The 18,292-nt window shown below is 42.5% G+C and overlaps 2 protein-coding genes and 1 pseudogene across 4 annotated transcripts; all 3 read left to right on the forward strand.

The window, feature by feature from the left end:
- Window positions 1-7,088: 7,088 nt before the first annotated feature.
- On the forward strand, window positions 7,089-8,330 carry LOC131322629 (G-type lectin S-receptor-like serine/threonine-protein kinase At4g27290). Its single transcript, XM_058354024.1, has one exon. It carries the CDS (start codon window positions 7,089-7,091, stop codon window positions 8,328-8,330), a length of 1,242 nt encoding a protein of 413 aa, XP_058210007.1.
- A 46-nt stretch (window positions 8,331-8,376) lies between these two features.
- LOC131322630 (G-type lectin S-receptor-like serine/threonine-protein kinase At4g03230) lies at window positions 8,377-10,668 on the forward strand (annotated as a pseudogene).
- A 3,533-nt stretch (window positions 10,669-14,201) lies between these two features.
- LOC131323140 (G-type lectin S-receptor-like serine/threonine-protein kinase At4g27290) lies at window positions 14,202-18,292 on the forward strand. Of its 3 annotated transcripts, none has more exons than XM_058354786.1 (7): window positions 14,202-15,867; window positions 16,096-16,227; window positions 16,461-16,663; window positions 16,789-16,999; window positions 17,104-17,338; window positions 17,446-17,593; window positions 17,702-18,292. In XM_058354786.1, the coding sequence occupies exons 1-7, from the start codon at window positions 14,556-14,558 to the stop codon at window positions 18,005-18,007; spliced, it is 2,547 nt and encodes an 848-aa protein (XP_058210769.1). In that variant the 5' UTR covers window positions 14,202-14,555; the 3' UTR covers window positions 18,008-18,292. The 3 variants fall into 3 exon arrangements, with proteins under 3 accessions (XP_058210769.1, XP_058210771.1, XP_058210770.1); XM_058354788.1 differs by having other exon boundaries at window positions 14,227-15,867; window positions 17,509-17,593; XM_058354787.1 differs by having other exon boundaries at window positions 14,230-15,867; window positions 16,464-16,663.

The following is an 18,292-nucleotide window of genomic DNA, read 5'->3' on the forward strand; positions in this document are numbered from 1 at the left end:
CGGATAGTGCTCGGCCACCGAAGCTCGTTTTGTCCTTATTACGTTGCATTTTCTTTTGAGAAAGTTTTGAAAGCAATCTGCTTATGTATTGACAATACCCCGAGTTTTAATGAGAATGCACTTTGGCACTATTCGTACACTGATTGTTTAAATTACTTATACTTGGCCTATTCTTGCCCGGACCATTTTATACCGACTTCAGGGATATTATTCTCCCATAGGTGATACCCTCGGAGAAAAATCCCCACCAAGTCGCCCGGGCCTCTTCGGTCGTCTAAATTTCTGGTCACTCGCTGTAAGGATACTCGGCCTTTTTCTCCGAGCCCCTTACACCGACCCATCAGAAATTTCTCACTGTTCGGACTCGCCGCGTCACGAACCTATGGCAGAAGCCATACCACTTCATTACGCCGGCCTACGTCCCTAGCAGTAATACAATCCCGCGCCTGCTCGATAAGCTCATTTCTATTAATCAGCAGGGGCGTGCAATGTCAAAAGTTCATTACAATGAATGGTTCTGATTCGGTCCTACTAAGCTGGGGCTTCGGAACGAGTCACTTTTTCTTGATTGAACATCTTTTTTATGCTTGGCAAAACGATTCGGTTAAAGCTTCGGTTAAACTTGTTTCTACAAACTTTTTAAGTCCCACCGAAGCAGGGGCATCATAACCTAAGGAGCAAACCAATCAAACAAGCATTTCAAAGATAAAAACATTCAAGAAAAGAAGAGCATTCATTCACGAACAATAAACCAAAAAGGTACTACTTCAAGTATCAAACGATTACAATCCCTGGAACGGCAAACTCCAAATGTCCGGAGCCGTCCAGTAAACCGACCATTCAGGCAAAAATTAAAGTACTTTTTCAGAGCTACGAAATATAAAGTTCCTATGCTTCATCAGGGAATAGGGGCGCTAAGGTCAGCTGGCTCCTCGGTCGCTTGGGGCTCCTGGTTCGGCACCTGCTCGCTTTCCTCCTCCGGTAGCACGAGCTCTTCAGGAGGGGGCTCAGGCACGGTTCGAAGCTCCGAACCCTCTGGCAGAGTAAGCTTGCTTATTAAGGCCTCGTGGCCGTACCGAAGTCCGTCCAAGAACCGATCTCTGAAAAGCTCGGCTTCTATCTCCCGGACCTGCTTCTTATATTCCACTCCGGCAGCATCCCAGCCTTCATCGTAGCCTTTGTTCCGTGCAAACTCGACCTCCCGAGCTCCAGCAGCCCTCAATGTGTCAGCATCCTCCTCAGCTTTTTTGGCCCTCCCTTCGGCAAGTACCCGCTCCCGGTCGCACCGCTGAAAGTCGGCTAGGTAGAGGTCACAAGTCTCCCTCGCCACTTTCAGGTCGTCCTCTCTCTGAGCAAGAGTCTTCCTCAGCAGCTCCATCTCCTGCTCTCGTGCCTGGCATTGTTCGTTCACAGCGAGCACCCGAGCGCCGGCCTACCAACACAATTAAAATTGATCAAAATTCCAACAAAACGATCAAAGGAGTAAGAAGAAACTTTCAGAAGTAACTTACTTTCAGAAGTGCCTACGCTATCTCTCCTGTCAGATCCACGGTGCACCCCTCAACAGCCCGGGCATCCTTCGGAAGAATACACGACCGAAGCAGCCCAAACGCCGTCCCAATGTTAGAAGACGCGCTATCGGCGTGATGAATTAGGTGCCCCGAGTAGTGACGAACCTCGGGGGCCCAGGGGACCTCCCTCGCCGGAACACGAGTCCCCGTTTCGGTTCCTCCCCGGCTCTCCACATCTCCCTCATCTCCTCGGGTCCCCGTTTCTTCTATCAAGATCGGCTCCCCGCCCCTTCCTCGTCCGAAGCTTTCCTCCTCGGTTCGAGCCCTCTTCTCCGGAGGCTCCTGAGGAGAAACAGGGATCACCCTCGAAGCTCCAGCCCCCGGCGAGCCTATCCTGACGCCGGCACCCCGTCCTCGTGGCCTTTGGCGCCGAAGGTTGAGCACTTCTCTTCCACGGCCGCTCATCTCTCCACTAAGTCCCGTCCTTTCTGGGGTCTCCCGGTCGATTTCTTCTCGGATCACGCCTCGGGGACCAGAATCACCAACTTCGTCTTCTGTCGCCCCAGCTCCTCCTCTCCTACCTTCTCCTCTTCCTTGGCTTCTCCCTCGGCCACGTCCTCGTCCCCCTCGAGAGACTCCTTGCTGCCTCGGCTTCTTTTTCAAATAGCCGGTATAAGTCGGTTTGTATCCGAGCAGTTCAGGTGCATACCGACTCGTGATAGGAATGGCGTAAGCAGCTATTATTTGCGCTCGGTTAGCCCTTGCCCGAAGCTCTGCAACGATTCCCTCGGCTGAAAGATAGAGAATGGAAGAATCAGTATACAATGAGGAAAGAAAAATGTGCAAACATAATAAAGCTAAGAAGATGCTTCTACCGACCAGGAGCCCCGGTTTCGAACTGAACTGTGGTGGCTGTGTCCGCGCTCTCCCCGGGCCCAAACATAAAATTCCCGGTGACCGACACATAAATACTCGCCCACTCTTCCGAGTCAGGAAGATGGTCGATAAGGAAGGTGTCGTATCCCGTCCTACAGGAGAGGTAGTGACGGTCGCTCTCCCGGTTAACTCCAACGAGGTATACACCGAAAAGCTCCTCGAGTCCGAACGTGAGGTTATATTGTCTCCTCAGCTCTATAATGCTCGTGATGATCCGGTAGGAGTTCACCGTCAGCTGAGAAGACGTGAGGGAGAGAGCTCGGAGAACCCTTCGGACAAACTGATGAAGGGGGAATCTAACGCCCCCCTCTGTGATAGCCATCAAGGGGAATATGAGTGCTCCCTCCCGGTGAGGAAGGTCCTTGGGATCGCTGTTCGGTAAAATGCGAACATCAACGTCATGAGGTACACTATATACCCTCTTGAATTCAGCATAAGAAGCCGAGGAGCCGTCAAAGTACTGATTTCGGTATGGGCATGGCCTCATCGCCCTCCTGCGTCCCCGTACCTCCTCGGGGGCATCCGCGAACGGACCCGGACCTTGGTTCGAGGTACTTGGGGCCTCCATCTCTTGAGAATCAAATGTCGTCACCTCACGAGGAGCACTCGAGGGTTCAAATGGTTCAACGCAGTCGATTGGAGTTCGGAAGAACGCCCTCTCCCGAAGTGTCTGGCGAATGTCCTCGGGAATTTCGATAGGAGAAGAGCCTGAACTACCAGAACTGTCCGAAGAGAGCTCGATGACCATTCGCTTCTGCCTAACCAAGGAAAGGAATGCAAAAAACCCGTTAGCTATGTGCTCAGGGAAAAATCAATGTCTAACGCTCGATGCGGAATGGTCATCGCTCCTCGGTGTCCTCGGACAATCGTTTCCTATGAAGGTGCTTCCCTCTCGGAAGAATTTCTAAAGATCAAAAAGCCCTTTCCCTTGAGATCAAGACGAGTCTAGGTCTCGGGATGAGTTTTGGCCTCGGGATGAATCTAGGTCTCGGGATGAGTTTAGACCTCGGTAATAGCGTGAACAACGCTGGAGAAGCCCAGCGCCGCCTTGAACCAGACGGTGGCGAGCGGTTGCTCAGCCGTAACAAGTGCAGGAAAACGGCGAAAAAACTCAAAAACAATGATCAAAACATGGAGAATAAAGCAAGGAGGTCGACATACCTCAAGTTTGTGCAAGATCTCCTAACCAAAACGATCGAAATCTCGATTGAAAGCTGGAAATATACGGCGGCGGCGGTTCGACTTCAGAAGCAGAAGAAAGGGTGACGATCTCACCTCTGTCTCTCCTATTTATATTGGTAAAGATGGAAAGCTGCGCGGGAAACGAAGCGTCGAGCATTGAGCCGTTAGATCATCGACATGTGTTATCATCGAACGGCTAGTATCAAGGATTCTGCACCGAGGACAGGCGCCGGATATTCAGGCCTTAGGCATGTTGACGCGTGTCACCGAAGCGACGTTTCGTACCAATCAACTGGCATGGCACGTGCCGAGGCAGCTTTTTGATTCTGAGATCTCGGCAACAGTTGACACGTGGCTCTTCTCTGGCGCGGGTTGAACGAAATCTACCGAAGCAACTTCACCCTTCGGTTATTCTCTAAAAAGAAAGACCAAGGCCTGATGTCTCATACGATAGGATCAAGACCCTGAAGCAGAGGTGCAACGCTCCAGGGACTTGAGGGGCTATTGTGGAGGCTTCGGTAATTGTCTCGGTAATATAACCGGACCACCATCAACCGAGTCCTCATATTGACATGGGCCTGTGTATATCTTTCTGTTTACTCGCTCGGCGTCAAGTCTCCTGTTTACACTTCGGTTAGTTACCGAGGTATGCATTCCGTTTGGGTCTTTTGGCAGAATGCAGCATAGCAGGAGGGGACCATGAACGATACGTGGCGAAAAGGATCATCTGCCCATGTGCTTCATAACCGTCTTATCCCGTGGCATCATCTATGAGGTCACCAAGGGCGGTTACCTAAGCGTGACCTCCACGCACTGGCTTGGAGCCCAAGTTAACCTAGGTCTATAAATACAAAGGGATATTCATCTTTGAGAGGTATGCCATCTTCCCCTAACCCTAGACCTAAAAGCAACTCTCCTTACATCTAACTTGATCGTCGGAGGGTCACAAGGCTATTCCAGCCTTAGTGACTTGTTGCAGGTCCAGCGGCGGAGGAACGGAGCAGCGGAAGTGAAGTACAAGTTCAGGCGAAGGTCCCTCCTCCTAAATCGAACCCCTACACTTACCATTTAAGGAGATAGCCCCATGCCATTTCGGGTTCGTTCCAGAACGCATAAAAGTTGTTATTTTTTGAGCAATAATAAGGCATGTTCTATAAAATGGTGAATAAGTACTTATTTTTTAATAAGGCAATTTTTAAGCTCAAAAATCATATACTTACGCAAATAATTTTTCTATCAATATAGATCTTATTTGATAGATCTCATTGAGATCTTTAATACGGTGCAAAAAAATTAAAAAATTATTTTTCATTTACATTATATTTGTAACACCCCGTCCCACATCGGAAGTCTACATGGATGATCTTGGGCATATAACAAACCTTGTGGGCTACTACTAGTACCTTGTGCTTAAGCTTTTGGGCCATGTGGTGTGGCCTGTGGATCAAAATCAAGGTACTGGGCCAGTGGTCTGCTTGGGGCGTTACAGGTGGTATCAAAGCCATCCATGTACACGACCGTGTGGGCCCTTGGAGTTTGGTTTGATTTGGTTGTTGGTTTGATTTATAATGGTGATTATAGTGCTCAACCCCTCGCGAGGGCGCGAGGCTATAAAGTTGGGGAGATTGTAACACCCCGTCCCACATCGGAAGTCTACATGGATGATCTTGGGCATATAACAAACCTTGTGGGCTACTACTAGTACCTTGTGCTTAAGCTTTTGGGCCATGTGATGTGGCCTGTGGATCAAAATCAAGGTACTGGGCCAGTGGTCTGCTTGGGGCGTTACAATATTTTAGTTTGAAAATGTAAAATAAGCTACTTATTTGAGCTTTGTGGAACAACCTTTCTTATTTTTCTTTAAAAAGTTCCAAATTAAATAAGTATTTATTTTTTTTAGAAAGTTTCTGGAACGGGCCTTAAGAAGACAAGTTAACCCCCCAAGTGTACGTCCCACGACTTCTGATCAGCTCTTGGGACCATCCATTTGTTAAGAGGTCACTTTCCTCGTCCTCTCCATACAATTTGGGCCGTCAGCTTTGAATAGTTGAAGATACAAGGAGGTAATGAATCCTTAAACCATTCAAAGGCCATTAGTTTCTGTGTCCCTCACATTTGTTCTCACTATATTTGGTTGCCTGACGTGCCTTTAAGCTCTTTAATTGATACATGATTGGCGGATCTGGCTATGATGTCCCGGTCCGGTTTTGGGCATCCGTGTCTCTAATTTCCCTCAACTGTTTGAAATCTTCTTTTTTTAATCTCAACTTCCACTTATAGTAGGTGTGGTCATATATTGTGGTAAGTGTGAATATAAATTGTGGTCATACATTATGATAAGTATGATCATTGGTAAATATAATTGTACATTGCAGTAAATGTGGCCTGCGGAAAAATCTTAAAACCAACTTGTTTTTGTGAGTGATTTTGATCTAATGGCTGAGATTTATTCATTTTTCAATCTAAAGGTTCATATTTAAGAGGCATCCATGCCCCAATACCACCGTGGGGCATGAAAGAAAAACTCTGGTTTCGCATGTATGGATTTTGATATTACGTAATTTTTTTTCCCCCCAAACGATGCTGTATGTCCATTACTCTATTGGAAGTTCTGGTGCCAGAACCTTTCGAGGGACTTTCCCTTCAACCTTCTTGTCTTAAGAAGCCTCTTCTTCTTTTTTATTGTACCCTACATGCCATTTTATTGGTTTAATGGTTTTCTTCTTTGTTTACTTGTTTTGGGTTGTGTGTGTAAATGTTCCCCAAGCTTCTGAAGCGCATCAGGGATTCTTCAATTTTCTTGGAAAAATAGTCTAAAGAGTACTGTTGATTTGTGTCGGAGTCAAGCTACGTATTGACACAGAATCTGAAATTGCTCTCAGTTCACTCAAACAAATTTTGTAACTGTTGTTGACCTCAGTTCCTGGCAAGTTTTACTTGTAGAGGCTTCATGCACCATTTGGAGTTCATCAAGGAATATCAACTCCGCGAGAATGTAGCTCGATCATTTCAATCTGTTGGGAGTTTCGGCTTTCGGGTTTCCATTGTTGTTTTGTTACATAACATGTGGAAATTGATCTATTGACAATGACGAAACAGACAAAATATTCTGCCTGTTCTACCAAAAGGGAAGTGAAGAAAGCCACAGTTTTTTGTGGAAGGATTTGAAGGAGACGTGGGGTATGGAAGTTGGAGTGGGAGTGTTTTTCCAATTTTACCCCAGCAGTTACTTTATTCCATAGTGAAAAAACTGTAAAATCTACAATATTTTTGGACAAAAGTGGAAATCACTTTTGTGACGGGGGCTTCACAAATGGGAGACGCTGGTGTTCTCTTTTTATATATTAGATGGGGCTTAAAAAATAGAAGAAGAAGACACGGTACTCTCCCTTTATATATTAGAAAAGATGACTATAATCTTCAAAGAGACCTGAGCAGAAGTATTGTTAAAGAAATCAAATGGAAGGATTTGTTATACCTCTTTGCGTATTGTCTCTATTATTTTCCATCTTAATTACCTCCAATGGTGTAGACACCATAACTACAGCAAAATCACTTACAGATGGTGAGACCATAGTTTCATCGAGTGAAACCTTTGAACTGGGTTTTTTCACCCCAGGAGCTTCCAAGAACCGATACGTGGGAATATGGTACAGGGCAATATATTACAAGGAAATAACAGGAACGGCAGTGTTATGGGTTGCCAACAGAGAAACACCACTCTTTGACACATCAGGCGTGCTAAAGCTCACAAGCCAAGGAATTCTAGTCCTTGTAAATGGAACTAATGACACCATATGGTCTATTAACGCTTCGAGATCAGCACAGGATCCAGTTGCCCAACTTTTCAATAATTTTAATATGGTTGTGAGAAACGCAGATGATGAAGTTAAAGCCGAGAATTTGTTATGGCAGAGTTTTGATTATCCAGGGAACACGCTTTTACAGGGAATGAAGCTTGGGAAGAACTTCTTAACTGGTCAAGAATGGTACATATCTTCATGGAAGAGCGATAATGATCCAGGTGAAGGTGCGTTTACATTCGTGCTTGATATGCATGGATACCCACAAATGTTTCTGAGGAAGGGCACTGCTGACTACTTGTATGGGTCTGGACCGGGGAATGGTCTCCGCTTTCGCGGGATTTCAGACTCAAACCAGATTTTCCGATTCAACTATGATTTAATACTCAATTATGATCTCAATATGGAGGAGGTTTACTACACTTTCGATGTCCCCAACGCATCAGTTGCTACAAGGACCGTGTTGAGTAGTGAAGGATATGTAGGGCAATGGACATGGGTTGATCAAACCCGTGGTTGGATCTCTATGGCGAGAGCACCGGAGGCTGGCTGTGACATGTACGCGTCCTGTGGCTCGTATGGTATCTGCAACATTGTAAACACTTCAATGTGCGGATGTTTGGATAAGTTTGTGCCGGTGAACCCAAGAGAGTGGGAACTTGGTGATTGGTCAAATGGGTGTGTTCGGAGGACGCCTTTGGGTTGCCACGAGGGTGGAGAAGATGGGTTTGTCAAGTATTCAGCGGTCAAATTGGCCAACACACGGAACTCATCATTCGACAAAAGGATGAGCCTTGAAGAATGTCAGACAATGTGCTTGAGAAACTGCTCTTGTATGGCTTACGCAAATCTGGACATAAGCGAGGCGGGAAGTGGTTGCTTGCTATGGTTTGATTGATATTAAAGAATTCATCAAAGGAGGAGGGCAAGACATCCATGTGAGAATGGCATCCTCTGAGTCAGGTATGACTGGTTGTATCACATTCAACTTACAGACAATTTAAGTAGCTCTAATTGCACGCGTAGCAGAAGAGAATTTTTCTGCCAACTCTTACTTATTGAATGCTTGGTTACTCTAACTTATATTACATCGGACGTCTATTACACAGGTTAATCTATTAAGTTCACAAGCAGTACTCAAATATTGAAATGCAGGATATGTGAATCCCACACCCAGAGGTAGAAGCATGAGGTGGAAATGGATCATCACGGCACTTGCAGTTTCCATGACCCTACTGACTACAGCCTTCTTTTACTGTATTTTGAGGAGAAAGTTACAAAAGAAAGGTATGGATACATAATTCCAGTCCTGCAATTCAGCGAAAATACATTTTACATGAAAATAGCTGGTGTTTACTATTGTGCAAGTGTACTTGTTTGTTGTAGGATTCAAAATTTTGGCTTGTATAACATGTATATTGAATTTTTGATTGAGTCTGGTAGACAAGTTTATTTTGACAAATCTATGATTGCATTTGTTAGAGTCTCCGTGTTTGTTATGCATCAATGACCCAAATCCGTATACAATTAACATAGCAAAGGACTTGTTGTCATTTGATCTTGGCGCAAGCTTTGGAGCTGACAACAGCACACTGACTGAAGGGAGTAAGAGTCAAAATAGTAGAAAGGGGGAAGTTGATTTACCACGGTTCAGTTTCGCTAGTGTATCTACTGCTACTGATAACTTCTTTAATGCAAATAAGCTCGGAGAGGGTGGTTTTGGACCTGTTTACAAGGTAAAATTTATCATCAGGTGTTTGACACAAATGATTATTTCTTTAACTTAGCTTGTTACTCCACGATAGTATCTTGCAGTTAATTTACAAAGATCATAAAGAAACATAGGTCATTGATATATATCAGGGAAAGTTACACAGAGGACATACGGTGGCTGTGAAAATGCTTTCCAGAAAATCTGGACAGGGATTGGAGGAATTTCAAAATGAGGCAATGCTCATAGCAAAACTATTGGGCTGCTGTATTGACAGAGATGAAAATTTTTTGATCTATGAGTATATGCCCAACAAAAGCTTGGATTTCTTCCTTTTTGGTGTGTACTTCCTACATATCCCAAGAGATTGAATTAGACATGATTGTGCTTGTTCTATGCTTAGGAATTGTTCCATTTGTATTTTTCTGCATATATTGAGACAGATCCGATCAAGCACAGGATACTACATTGGGAATTGCGCCTTAAAATTATTTTAGGAATTGCTCAAGGGCTTCTCTATCTTCATGATTATTCAAGGTTATGAATTATCCACCGGGATTCGAAAGCTAGCAACATTCTCTTGGATAAGGACATGAACCCAAAAATATCAGATTTTGGGATGGCAAGAATATTCGGTGGCAACGGATCACAAGCAACAAAGAGAATCGTTGGCACTTAGTAAGTCAGACTAACATCAAACACTTCCATTCCTTTGCACCCAAACAGCTTATTTCTGCATAAATTTACCTTAGATGATTTGTTTTGTACTTAAATCCAGCAGCTACATGTCACCGGAATATGCCTTTAACGGTCTCTTCTCCGTCAAATCTGATGTCTTCAGCTTTGGAGTACTGTTGTTAGAAATTCTAAGTGGCAAAAGGAACACAAGCTTCTATAACGGTCATTCCCTTAATCTTCTAGGATATGTGAGTTAATAAAAATCCCATTCCAATTCTAAGTTCTTTTCCCTTTTGTACCTCTTTTGTATACTTTCTTATATGGAGATGTACTAATGATTAAAAATTGCTTGTACAGGCATGGGACTTGTGGTAGAGTGGCAGGGGACAAGAAAGATCCGATATTAGAAGATATATTTTCCACAAACACACTGCTGAGATACATAAATATAGGACTGCTTTGCGTACAAGAAAGTGCAGCTGATAGGCCAACCATGTCTGATGTTGTATCAATGCTTAGTAATGATGCTTCCCTTCTCCCATCTCCAAAACAACCTGCATTTTCATTTAGTATGAGTGTCCTAGATCAATCTCTAGACAAATGCCCCGAAATTTGTTCTGAGAATGATGTGACAATGTCAATTTTGGAAGCACGATAACGGGTCATAACTACAACAAGGATTCATCATATTGTCAATGCTAGTTCTTAAGAGGAAGGTCGTAATACTGTTCTTATGCTCGTGTCTCCTTTCTTAACACATCAATGTTTCACATGTCGACTCAATTAGCTTTTAATATAATCTTCTTGTCTTGGAAATCCACTGGAGATTCTGGCTTTCACGTAAAACTTCTCCTCCTGGGAACTAGTTTGTGCCATGTGGTAATTATTGTGGTGGGGTTTCTGATGTATAGTTGTTGTTCTTCTTGGGGTTGTGCTTGCCATTGTGGTTGAGGAACTGTCACGGCGGTTGACGTTGTTGTGCATGCAATGCCTCTTGACGGAAAAAGAAAAGAGAGGAACTGGAAATTTCATTTGCATTGAAGCATGAGCTGTATTAGCATTATGAATATTGTCCTCATTATAGCATATAGAGTTGAGTTCAAGTCTGAAAGGCCCTGTACGCAACGGCAGTACCCCCATTCATGTTAATTCTTGGCTACACCAGTGCCTGTATACATCTTCATTCAAGTTATTCGATGCACTCAAAAGAAATGAGACTCACCAAAGGCTTTTAGGGATCCAATCACACGCTAGACTATGCCGATCAAACATAGGCCGCGTTCAAGCTCATTTAGTTGCCGCTTTCCTTGGTGCTTGATGTCCTTTCCCATACGTACTGGTACTATTTCTGTGCACCAAATATACCCTCTCACAAGGCTGGATCTCCAACACAAACGGTAGGGACACAACTCTAAGCATACTTCTCTATCAGGGGGTGAGATGCTATACTCAAAAAATTCAGACTTGTTCTATTCAAAAATTGAAAACAAGACATTAACTAGACATGATCCTGTGGCAAATCTCAGCCGTGCACTGAATCCAATCGTACTCATACCCGTAACATACATGGTACCACTACTTGGCATGGTACTTCTAAAAACGTATCAGGTTCACGAAACACCTACCGAGATTATTCTCTATGATTTTTCAATTTATCCAGGTTAGATCCAAACATAGCCTACGATGTATAGTTTACGGATTATCAACAGGGACAACATTATTATTTATATTCTCAATACACCCTTCTCAAGTGTAGCCAGATCCTCTTCTATAACCGTGCTAAACACATACAATTATTAAATCAATTAGGCAAGCGATGAGATTAGAATACAGGATCTATTACCTGCTTTAATACCATAGTATTAGATTGTTAACTACCAATCCATCTAAAAGTTTAATGCTTTGTTCGGATGAATTTTTGAGAATTTTTGGGTTTGGTTTTTGCCTTTTTGGGGTAACGAGTGGAGAGAAAAATTAGGGTAATAATTGGAGATAGGGTAATGAGCAGCTTGATTTTCAATGCAACATTATGTTTATGAAGTCGAGTAGACGTATTGTTGGAGCTTGGTGTGGAACATAAACAAGCTTAAAAAATATGTTCAAACTTGATTTGTTATGTAGCAAGCTCATCTCAAGTGACCCTTTTAACGATCCGGCCACAAGTTGAGCTCGAGTTACTTGGTTGGTCCTGTATTGGGCTACCAGTGGCTTGATTTCAACAAGTGCGTCATTTGCAAGACTAATGCAGTGCATATAAATGCCAGTCTATCCTTTAATCCTCCTCACAGCTAAGCTATTAAATGAGTGGACTCTGCAATTGTAGACAATTCAACATACGATGACTTCACGTAACCGAGTGTTATGGGGTCACCGACCTTCTTTTTCTTTTTTTTCTTTTTTTTTTTTTTGCGGTCAAGAATGTCTGGGCCACCTTACGAGCACCTCAACTACTCTCCTCCCCATTCCGGTCAAAGGCAAGTCATCCACGCCAGGATTGAAGGATTGACAAGAAATTTATCTCTTACGGCTTGACCCCAAAAGATTACCAAATTTCGAACTCAAAATGTTTGAATTTATAGCTCCGGCCGTTCCCACTTGAGCGGGGATCGGTCATCGACCTTAAAAGTCTGTTAAATTATTATCCAATTTATGAAGACCGATAAAGACTTGTCCAGCATGTGTCTGCTTTGTTTGACTTGGCTTGAGTCGCTGGTATTACATGTAACTTCGCAATCAACCATAAAGCTTGGGAGGGCGGGCTTGGACCGGCATCTTGAAAAGTGAATACTCTGTTCATTTCGGATTTTGAGGGAGGTTTTTTAGAGTAATGAGTGGAGAGAAATAAATAGAGAAAATTTATTAGAGACCGTGCACAGAGATTTTGAGTTCCCCAAACGAACAAGGCTATATAATGAAATCTAGGCAGTGAGTGCCAAATTTTATTATGGCCTCGTTTGGGTTAATAAGCCAGTTGGCTTGTTCTTTCTGTTTTTATTAAAAAAATTGTATTTTTTTTTTGTTTCGCATCAAGTCTTTTTTGGATTATTGGTTCATCAAAGTGGCTTGTTTTTGTCATTATTTAAAAATTTTGGTTTTCGATATAATGTTTATTTTTTCGATTTCTCTTGTCGAGACGAACTAATAATTTATAAATTTGATGCAAAACTAAAAAATGCAAAAAAATATATAAATAAAAACAAAAAAAAGAAGCCAAGTGGCTCGTTTAAGCCAAACCAGGCCATCTTTTTTGACAAGAACTTAATCAGTGCATCTTCATTTAAAAAAATAATAATAAATTTCAACTGTACTTTTTTTTTTTGAACAGCAACTGTACTTGTTTTAAAAAAATGACGACTCCTGCAGTTCAGGGACAAAAGTGAAAATAACCCTCGGAAAATCAGTTAACAAAAGCTTCTTTTCAAAAATGAGAAGATTGTATTGGTAAATGTACGATTGCACTTACAAAATGGAGATCATTATAAAAAATTTGGACAAAACCAAACTAATCGTCTAACAAATACAAAATGAGTAAATCACAAGACAATCCATGTTTGTTTTGGAATTTTGGATGTTAGATTTTGGGTAATGAGTGGAGAGAGATAGATAGAGAAATGAGAGAAATAATTGAGAGAAATTTTATTAAAGACAGTGTACAAAGAGAAAAGGTTGAGACTTGAGTCCTAAAATGAACATGGTCCTAGTGTTTTTATTGAACGGCAAAAAAAAAACAATAATCTTTGAAATTGTTAGAAAGGATACGGAACAAAGATTTGACGGCATCATATCTCTAAATTTAAGAACAACCATGCGTCGAAAAATCCGAAACGCAAATCGAGTTTGGCAAGAAACCAAATTAGGAAACACCTATTACGGCAACTCCACACCTATCGGGCCAAGCTCCAAACACCTGTTGGCCGAAACCCAAAACCTAAAAGAAAGCCCTAATCTACTGACAGCTTCCCAAAACACCGGACTCGGATTCTGTCAATTTGCTTCGGACCAATTCGGCCTATTCAGGTGCATCTAAGTTATCCAAAAGTATTTTTGATTTTTTTTAAAAAAACACCCCTCTAAATCTACGTCATCCAAAATACTTTTGGACAGCCCGAATGAACCAAACTGGTCCGAAGCAAATGGACCGGAGAACAGCGGAGGAGAGATGCTCACACCTCTATTCTGCTGTTCCTCTCTTGACTTGGTTACGCAGTCCACAAACCATAGGCCCACCCCATTTAAGACGAGTGCACTTGGACCATCCATTTGCTTTTTTAAGAGGTCACTTTCCTCGTCCTCTCAGCCTCATCATCTCCATAATACAATTTGGGCCGTCAGCTTTGAATAGCAGAAGATAAATTAAAGAGGTAATTAATGAATCCCTTTGTCTGTTCAAAGGCCAATATTATTTACTGTGTCCCACACATTTGTGCTGCACCATTTGGAGTTCATCAAGGAAATATGAACTCTGCGACAATGTAGCCCGATTATTTCAATCTGTTGGGAGTTTCGGCCATATTTTTTTGGTGGAAGGATTTGAAGGAGATGCGGGGTATGGCAGGTAGACACCAAACTGGTGTTTTCCTTTGATATATTAGATGAACAGCGAGGCTCCGCCACTTTAGTATATCCCCTTTTTCATCCAGAATTTACAACTAAGTACTCTCCCTTTATATATTAGAGAAAAGATGACTATATTCTTCAAAGAGACCTAAGCAGCAGTATTTTTAAAGATATCAAATGGAAGGATTTGTTGTACCACTTTGCATATTGTCTCTATTTTCCATCTTAATTACCTCCAATGGTGTAGACACCATAACTACAACAAAGTCACTTGCAGATGGCGAGACCATAGTTTCATCGGGCGGACTCTTCGAACTGGGTTTTTTCAGCCCGGGAAATTCCACGAAACGGTACGTGGGAATATGGTACAGGGCATTATATTACAAGGAAATACCAAGAACGGCAGTGGTATGGGTTGCCAACCGAGAAACACCACTCTTGGACACATCAGGTGTGCTAAAGCTCACGAGCCGAGGAATTCTAGTCCTTGTAAATGGAACTAATGACACCATATGGTCTACTAAAGCTTCGAGATCAGCACAGGATCCGGTTGCGCAACTTTTTGATTTGGGTAATATGGTTGTGAGAAACACAAATGATGAAGTTAAAGCAGAGAATTTGTTATGGCAGAGTTTTGATTATCCGGGGAACACGCTTTTACAGGGAATGAAGCTTGGGAAGAACTTCTTAACTGGTCAAGAATGGTACATCTCTTCGTGGAAGAGCGATGATGATCCAGGTGAAGGTGCGTTTACATTCGTGCTTGATACGCGTGGATACCCACAAATGTTTCTGAGGAAGGGTACTGCTGACTACTTGTATGGGTCTGGACCATGGAATGGTCTCCGCTTTAGCGGGATTTCAGACTCAAACCTGATTTTCAGATTCAACTACGGTTTAAGACTCAATTATGATCACAATACGGAGGAGGTTCACTACACTTTCGATGTCCCCAACGCCTCGGTTGCTACGAGGACCATGTTGAGTAGTGAAGGATATGTAGGGCAATGGACATGGGTTGATCAAACCCGCGGTTGGATCACTATGGCGAGAGCACCGGAGGCTGGCTGTGACATGTACGCATCCTGTGGCTCATACGGTATCTGTAACATTGGTAACACTTCAATGTGCGGGTGTTTGGATAAGTTTGTGCCGGTGAACCCAAGAGAGTGGGAACTTGGTGATTGGTCAAATGGGTGTGTTAGGAGGACGCCTTTGGGTTGCCACGAGGGTGGAGAAGATGGGTTTGTCAAGTATTCAAGGGTCAAATTGCCCGACACACGGAACTCATCATTCGACATAAGGATGAGCCTTGAAGAATGTTGGAGAACGTGCTTGGGAAACTGCACTTGTACCGCTTATGCAAATCTGGACATACGCGAGGAAGGAAGTGGTTGCTTGCTATGGTTTGGTGACATGATTGATATTAAAGAATTCATCGAAGGAGGCGGGCAAGACATCTATGTGAGGATGGCATCCTCTGAATCAGGTACAGCTTGTCATATCCAATTGAACTTAGGGACACTTTGAGTAGCTCTAATTGCACATATTACGAAAGAGAATTTTTTCAGCCAACTCTTTTTTTTTAATTATTTATTGATGAGTGCCAACTCGTACTTGTTGAATGCTCGATTACTCTAAATTAAATTTGATCGGGCATCCATCACACAGGTCAATCTATTAAGTTCACAAGCAGTACTCAAATATTGAAATGCAGGATATGTGAATCCCACACCCAGAGGTAGAAGTGTGAGGTGGAAATGGATCATCACAACACTTGCAGTTTCCATAACCCTGCTGACTACAGCCTTCTTTTACTGTATTTTGAGGAGAAAGTTACAAAAGAATGGTATGGATACAGAATTCAAGTCTTGCAATTCAGCGAAATACATTTTACATGAAAATAGATGGTGTTTACTATTGTGCAAGTTTACTTGTTTGTTGTAGGATTCAGATTTTGGGATTGTATAACATGTATGTTGATTGAGTCTGCTAGACAAGTTTACTTTGGCAAATCTTATATGTTAGAGTCTCTCTGTTTGTTATGCATCAATGATCCAAATCCGTATACACTTAATGCAGCAGGGAAGGACTTGTTGTCATATGATCTTGGGACAAGCATTGGGGCTGGCAACAGCACACTAACTCAATCCAGTAAGAGTCTAAATAGTGGAAAGAAGGAAGTAGATTTACCATGGTTCAACTTTGCCAGTGTATCTGCTGCTACTGATAGCTTCTCTGATGCAAATAAGCTCGGAGAGGGTGGTTTTGGACCTGTTTACAAGGTAAGATGTACCATCAGGTGTTGGACACAAATGATCATTTCTTTAACTTAGCATGTTACTTCACAATAGTATCTTGCAGTTAATTTGCAAAGATCATAAAGAAACATAGCCCGTTGATATATCAGGGAAAGTTACAAAGAGGACATACGGTGGCTGTGAAAAGACTTTCCACAAAATCTGGACAAGGATTGGAGGAATTTCAAAATGAGGCAATGCTCATAGCAAAACTTCAACACAAGAATCTTGTGAGACTACTGGGCTGTTGTATTGACAGAGATGAAAAAATTTTGATCTATGAGTACATGCCCAACAAAAGCTTGGATTTCTTCCTTTTCGGTGTGTACTTCCTACATATCCCAAGAGATTGAATTAGACATGATTGTGCTTGTTCTATGCTTACGAATTGTTCCATTTGTATTATTCTGCATATATTGAGATAGATCCGATCAAGCACGGGATACTACATTGGGAGTTGCGCCTTAAAATTATCGTAGGAATTGCTCAAGGGATTCTCTATCTTCATGAGTATTCAAGGTTACGAATTATCCACAGAGATTTAAAAGCTAGCAACATTCTCTTGGATAAAGACATGAACCCAAAAATATCCGATTTTGGGATGGCAAGAATTTTTGGAGGCAACGGATCACAAGCAACAAATCGAATTGTTGGCACTTAGTAAGTCAAACATAATCCACAACATCGAACACCACCCTGCCTTTGCACCCAATCAGCTTATTTCTGCATAATTTACCTAACATGATTGGTTTCATACTTAAATCCAGTGGCTACATGTCCCCAGAATACGCCTCAAGAGGTCTTTTCTCAATCAAATCTGATGTTTTCAGCTTTGGAGTACTGTTGTTGGAGATTCTAAGTGGCAAACGGAACACAAGCTTCTATGACAGTCACTCCCTCAATCTTCTAGGATATGTGAGTTAATACAATTCCATTCCAATTCTTAAGTCCTTTTCCCTTTTCTACCTTTTTGTGTACTTTCTTATATTGAGATGTACTAATGATTAAAAATTGCTTGTACAGGCATGGGACTTGTGGAAGAGTGGCAGGGCACAGGATTTAAAAGATCCGATATTAGAAGATATATCTTCCACAAATACACTGCTGAGATACATAAATATAGGGCTGCTTTGCGTTCAAGAAAGTGCAGCCGATAGGCCAACCATGTCTGATGTTGTATCAATGCTCAGTAACGAAGCTTCCTTTCTCCCATCTCCAAAGCAACCTGCATTTTCATTTAGTATGAGCGTCCTAGATCAATCTCCACACAAACACCCCGAAATATGTTCAGAGAATGATATGACAATGTCAATTTTGGATGCACGATGACGGGTCATAACTACAATGTTATTTCTTAAGAGGAAGGTCGTAATTCTTAAGTTCGTGTCTCCTTTTGTAAGCTTGTTGTCCTTGGAAATCCACCGGAGAGTCTGGTTTTCATGTAAAACTTTCCCTCCTTGGAACTAGTTTGTGCCATGTTGTGTAATTATTGTGGTGGTGTTTCTGATGTATAGTTGTGGTTCTTCTTGGGGTTGTGCTTGCCATTGTGGTTGAGGAACTGTCACGGGGGTTGACGTTGTTGTGTGTGCAATGCCTCTCGACGGAAAAAGAAAA

This window comes from Rhododendron vialii, chromosome 4a (genome assembly GCF_030253575.1).
Source record: "Rhododendron vialii isolate Sample 1 chromosome 4a, ASM3025357v1".
In the NCBI taxonomy this organism is placed as follows: Eukaryota; Viridiplantae; Streptophyta; class Magnoliopsida; order Ericales; family Ericaceae; genus Rhododendron; species Rhododendron vialii.

Bases quoted from the DNA above. Each gene is read 5' to 3' on its own strand.
- LOC131322629 (XM_058354024.1), top strand. From the start codon at position 7,089: ATGGAAGGATTTGTTATACCTCTTTGCGTATTGTCTCTATTATTTTCC.
- LOC131323140 (XM_058354786.1), top strand. From the start codon at position 14,556: ATGGAAGGATTTGTTGTACCACTTTGCATATTGTCTCTATTTTCCATC. The intron at 16,228-16,460 runs GTATGGATACAG...CACTTAATGCAG, and splicing joins GAGAAAGTTACAAAAGAATG to CAGGGAAGGACTTGTTGTCA. The intron at 17,339-17,445 runs GTAAGTCAAACA...ACTTAAATCCAG, and splicing joins AATCGAATTGTTGGCACTTA to TGGCTACATGTCCCCAGAAT.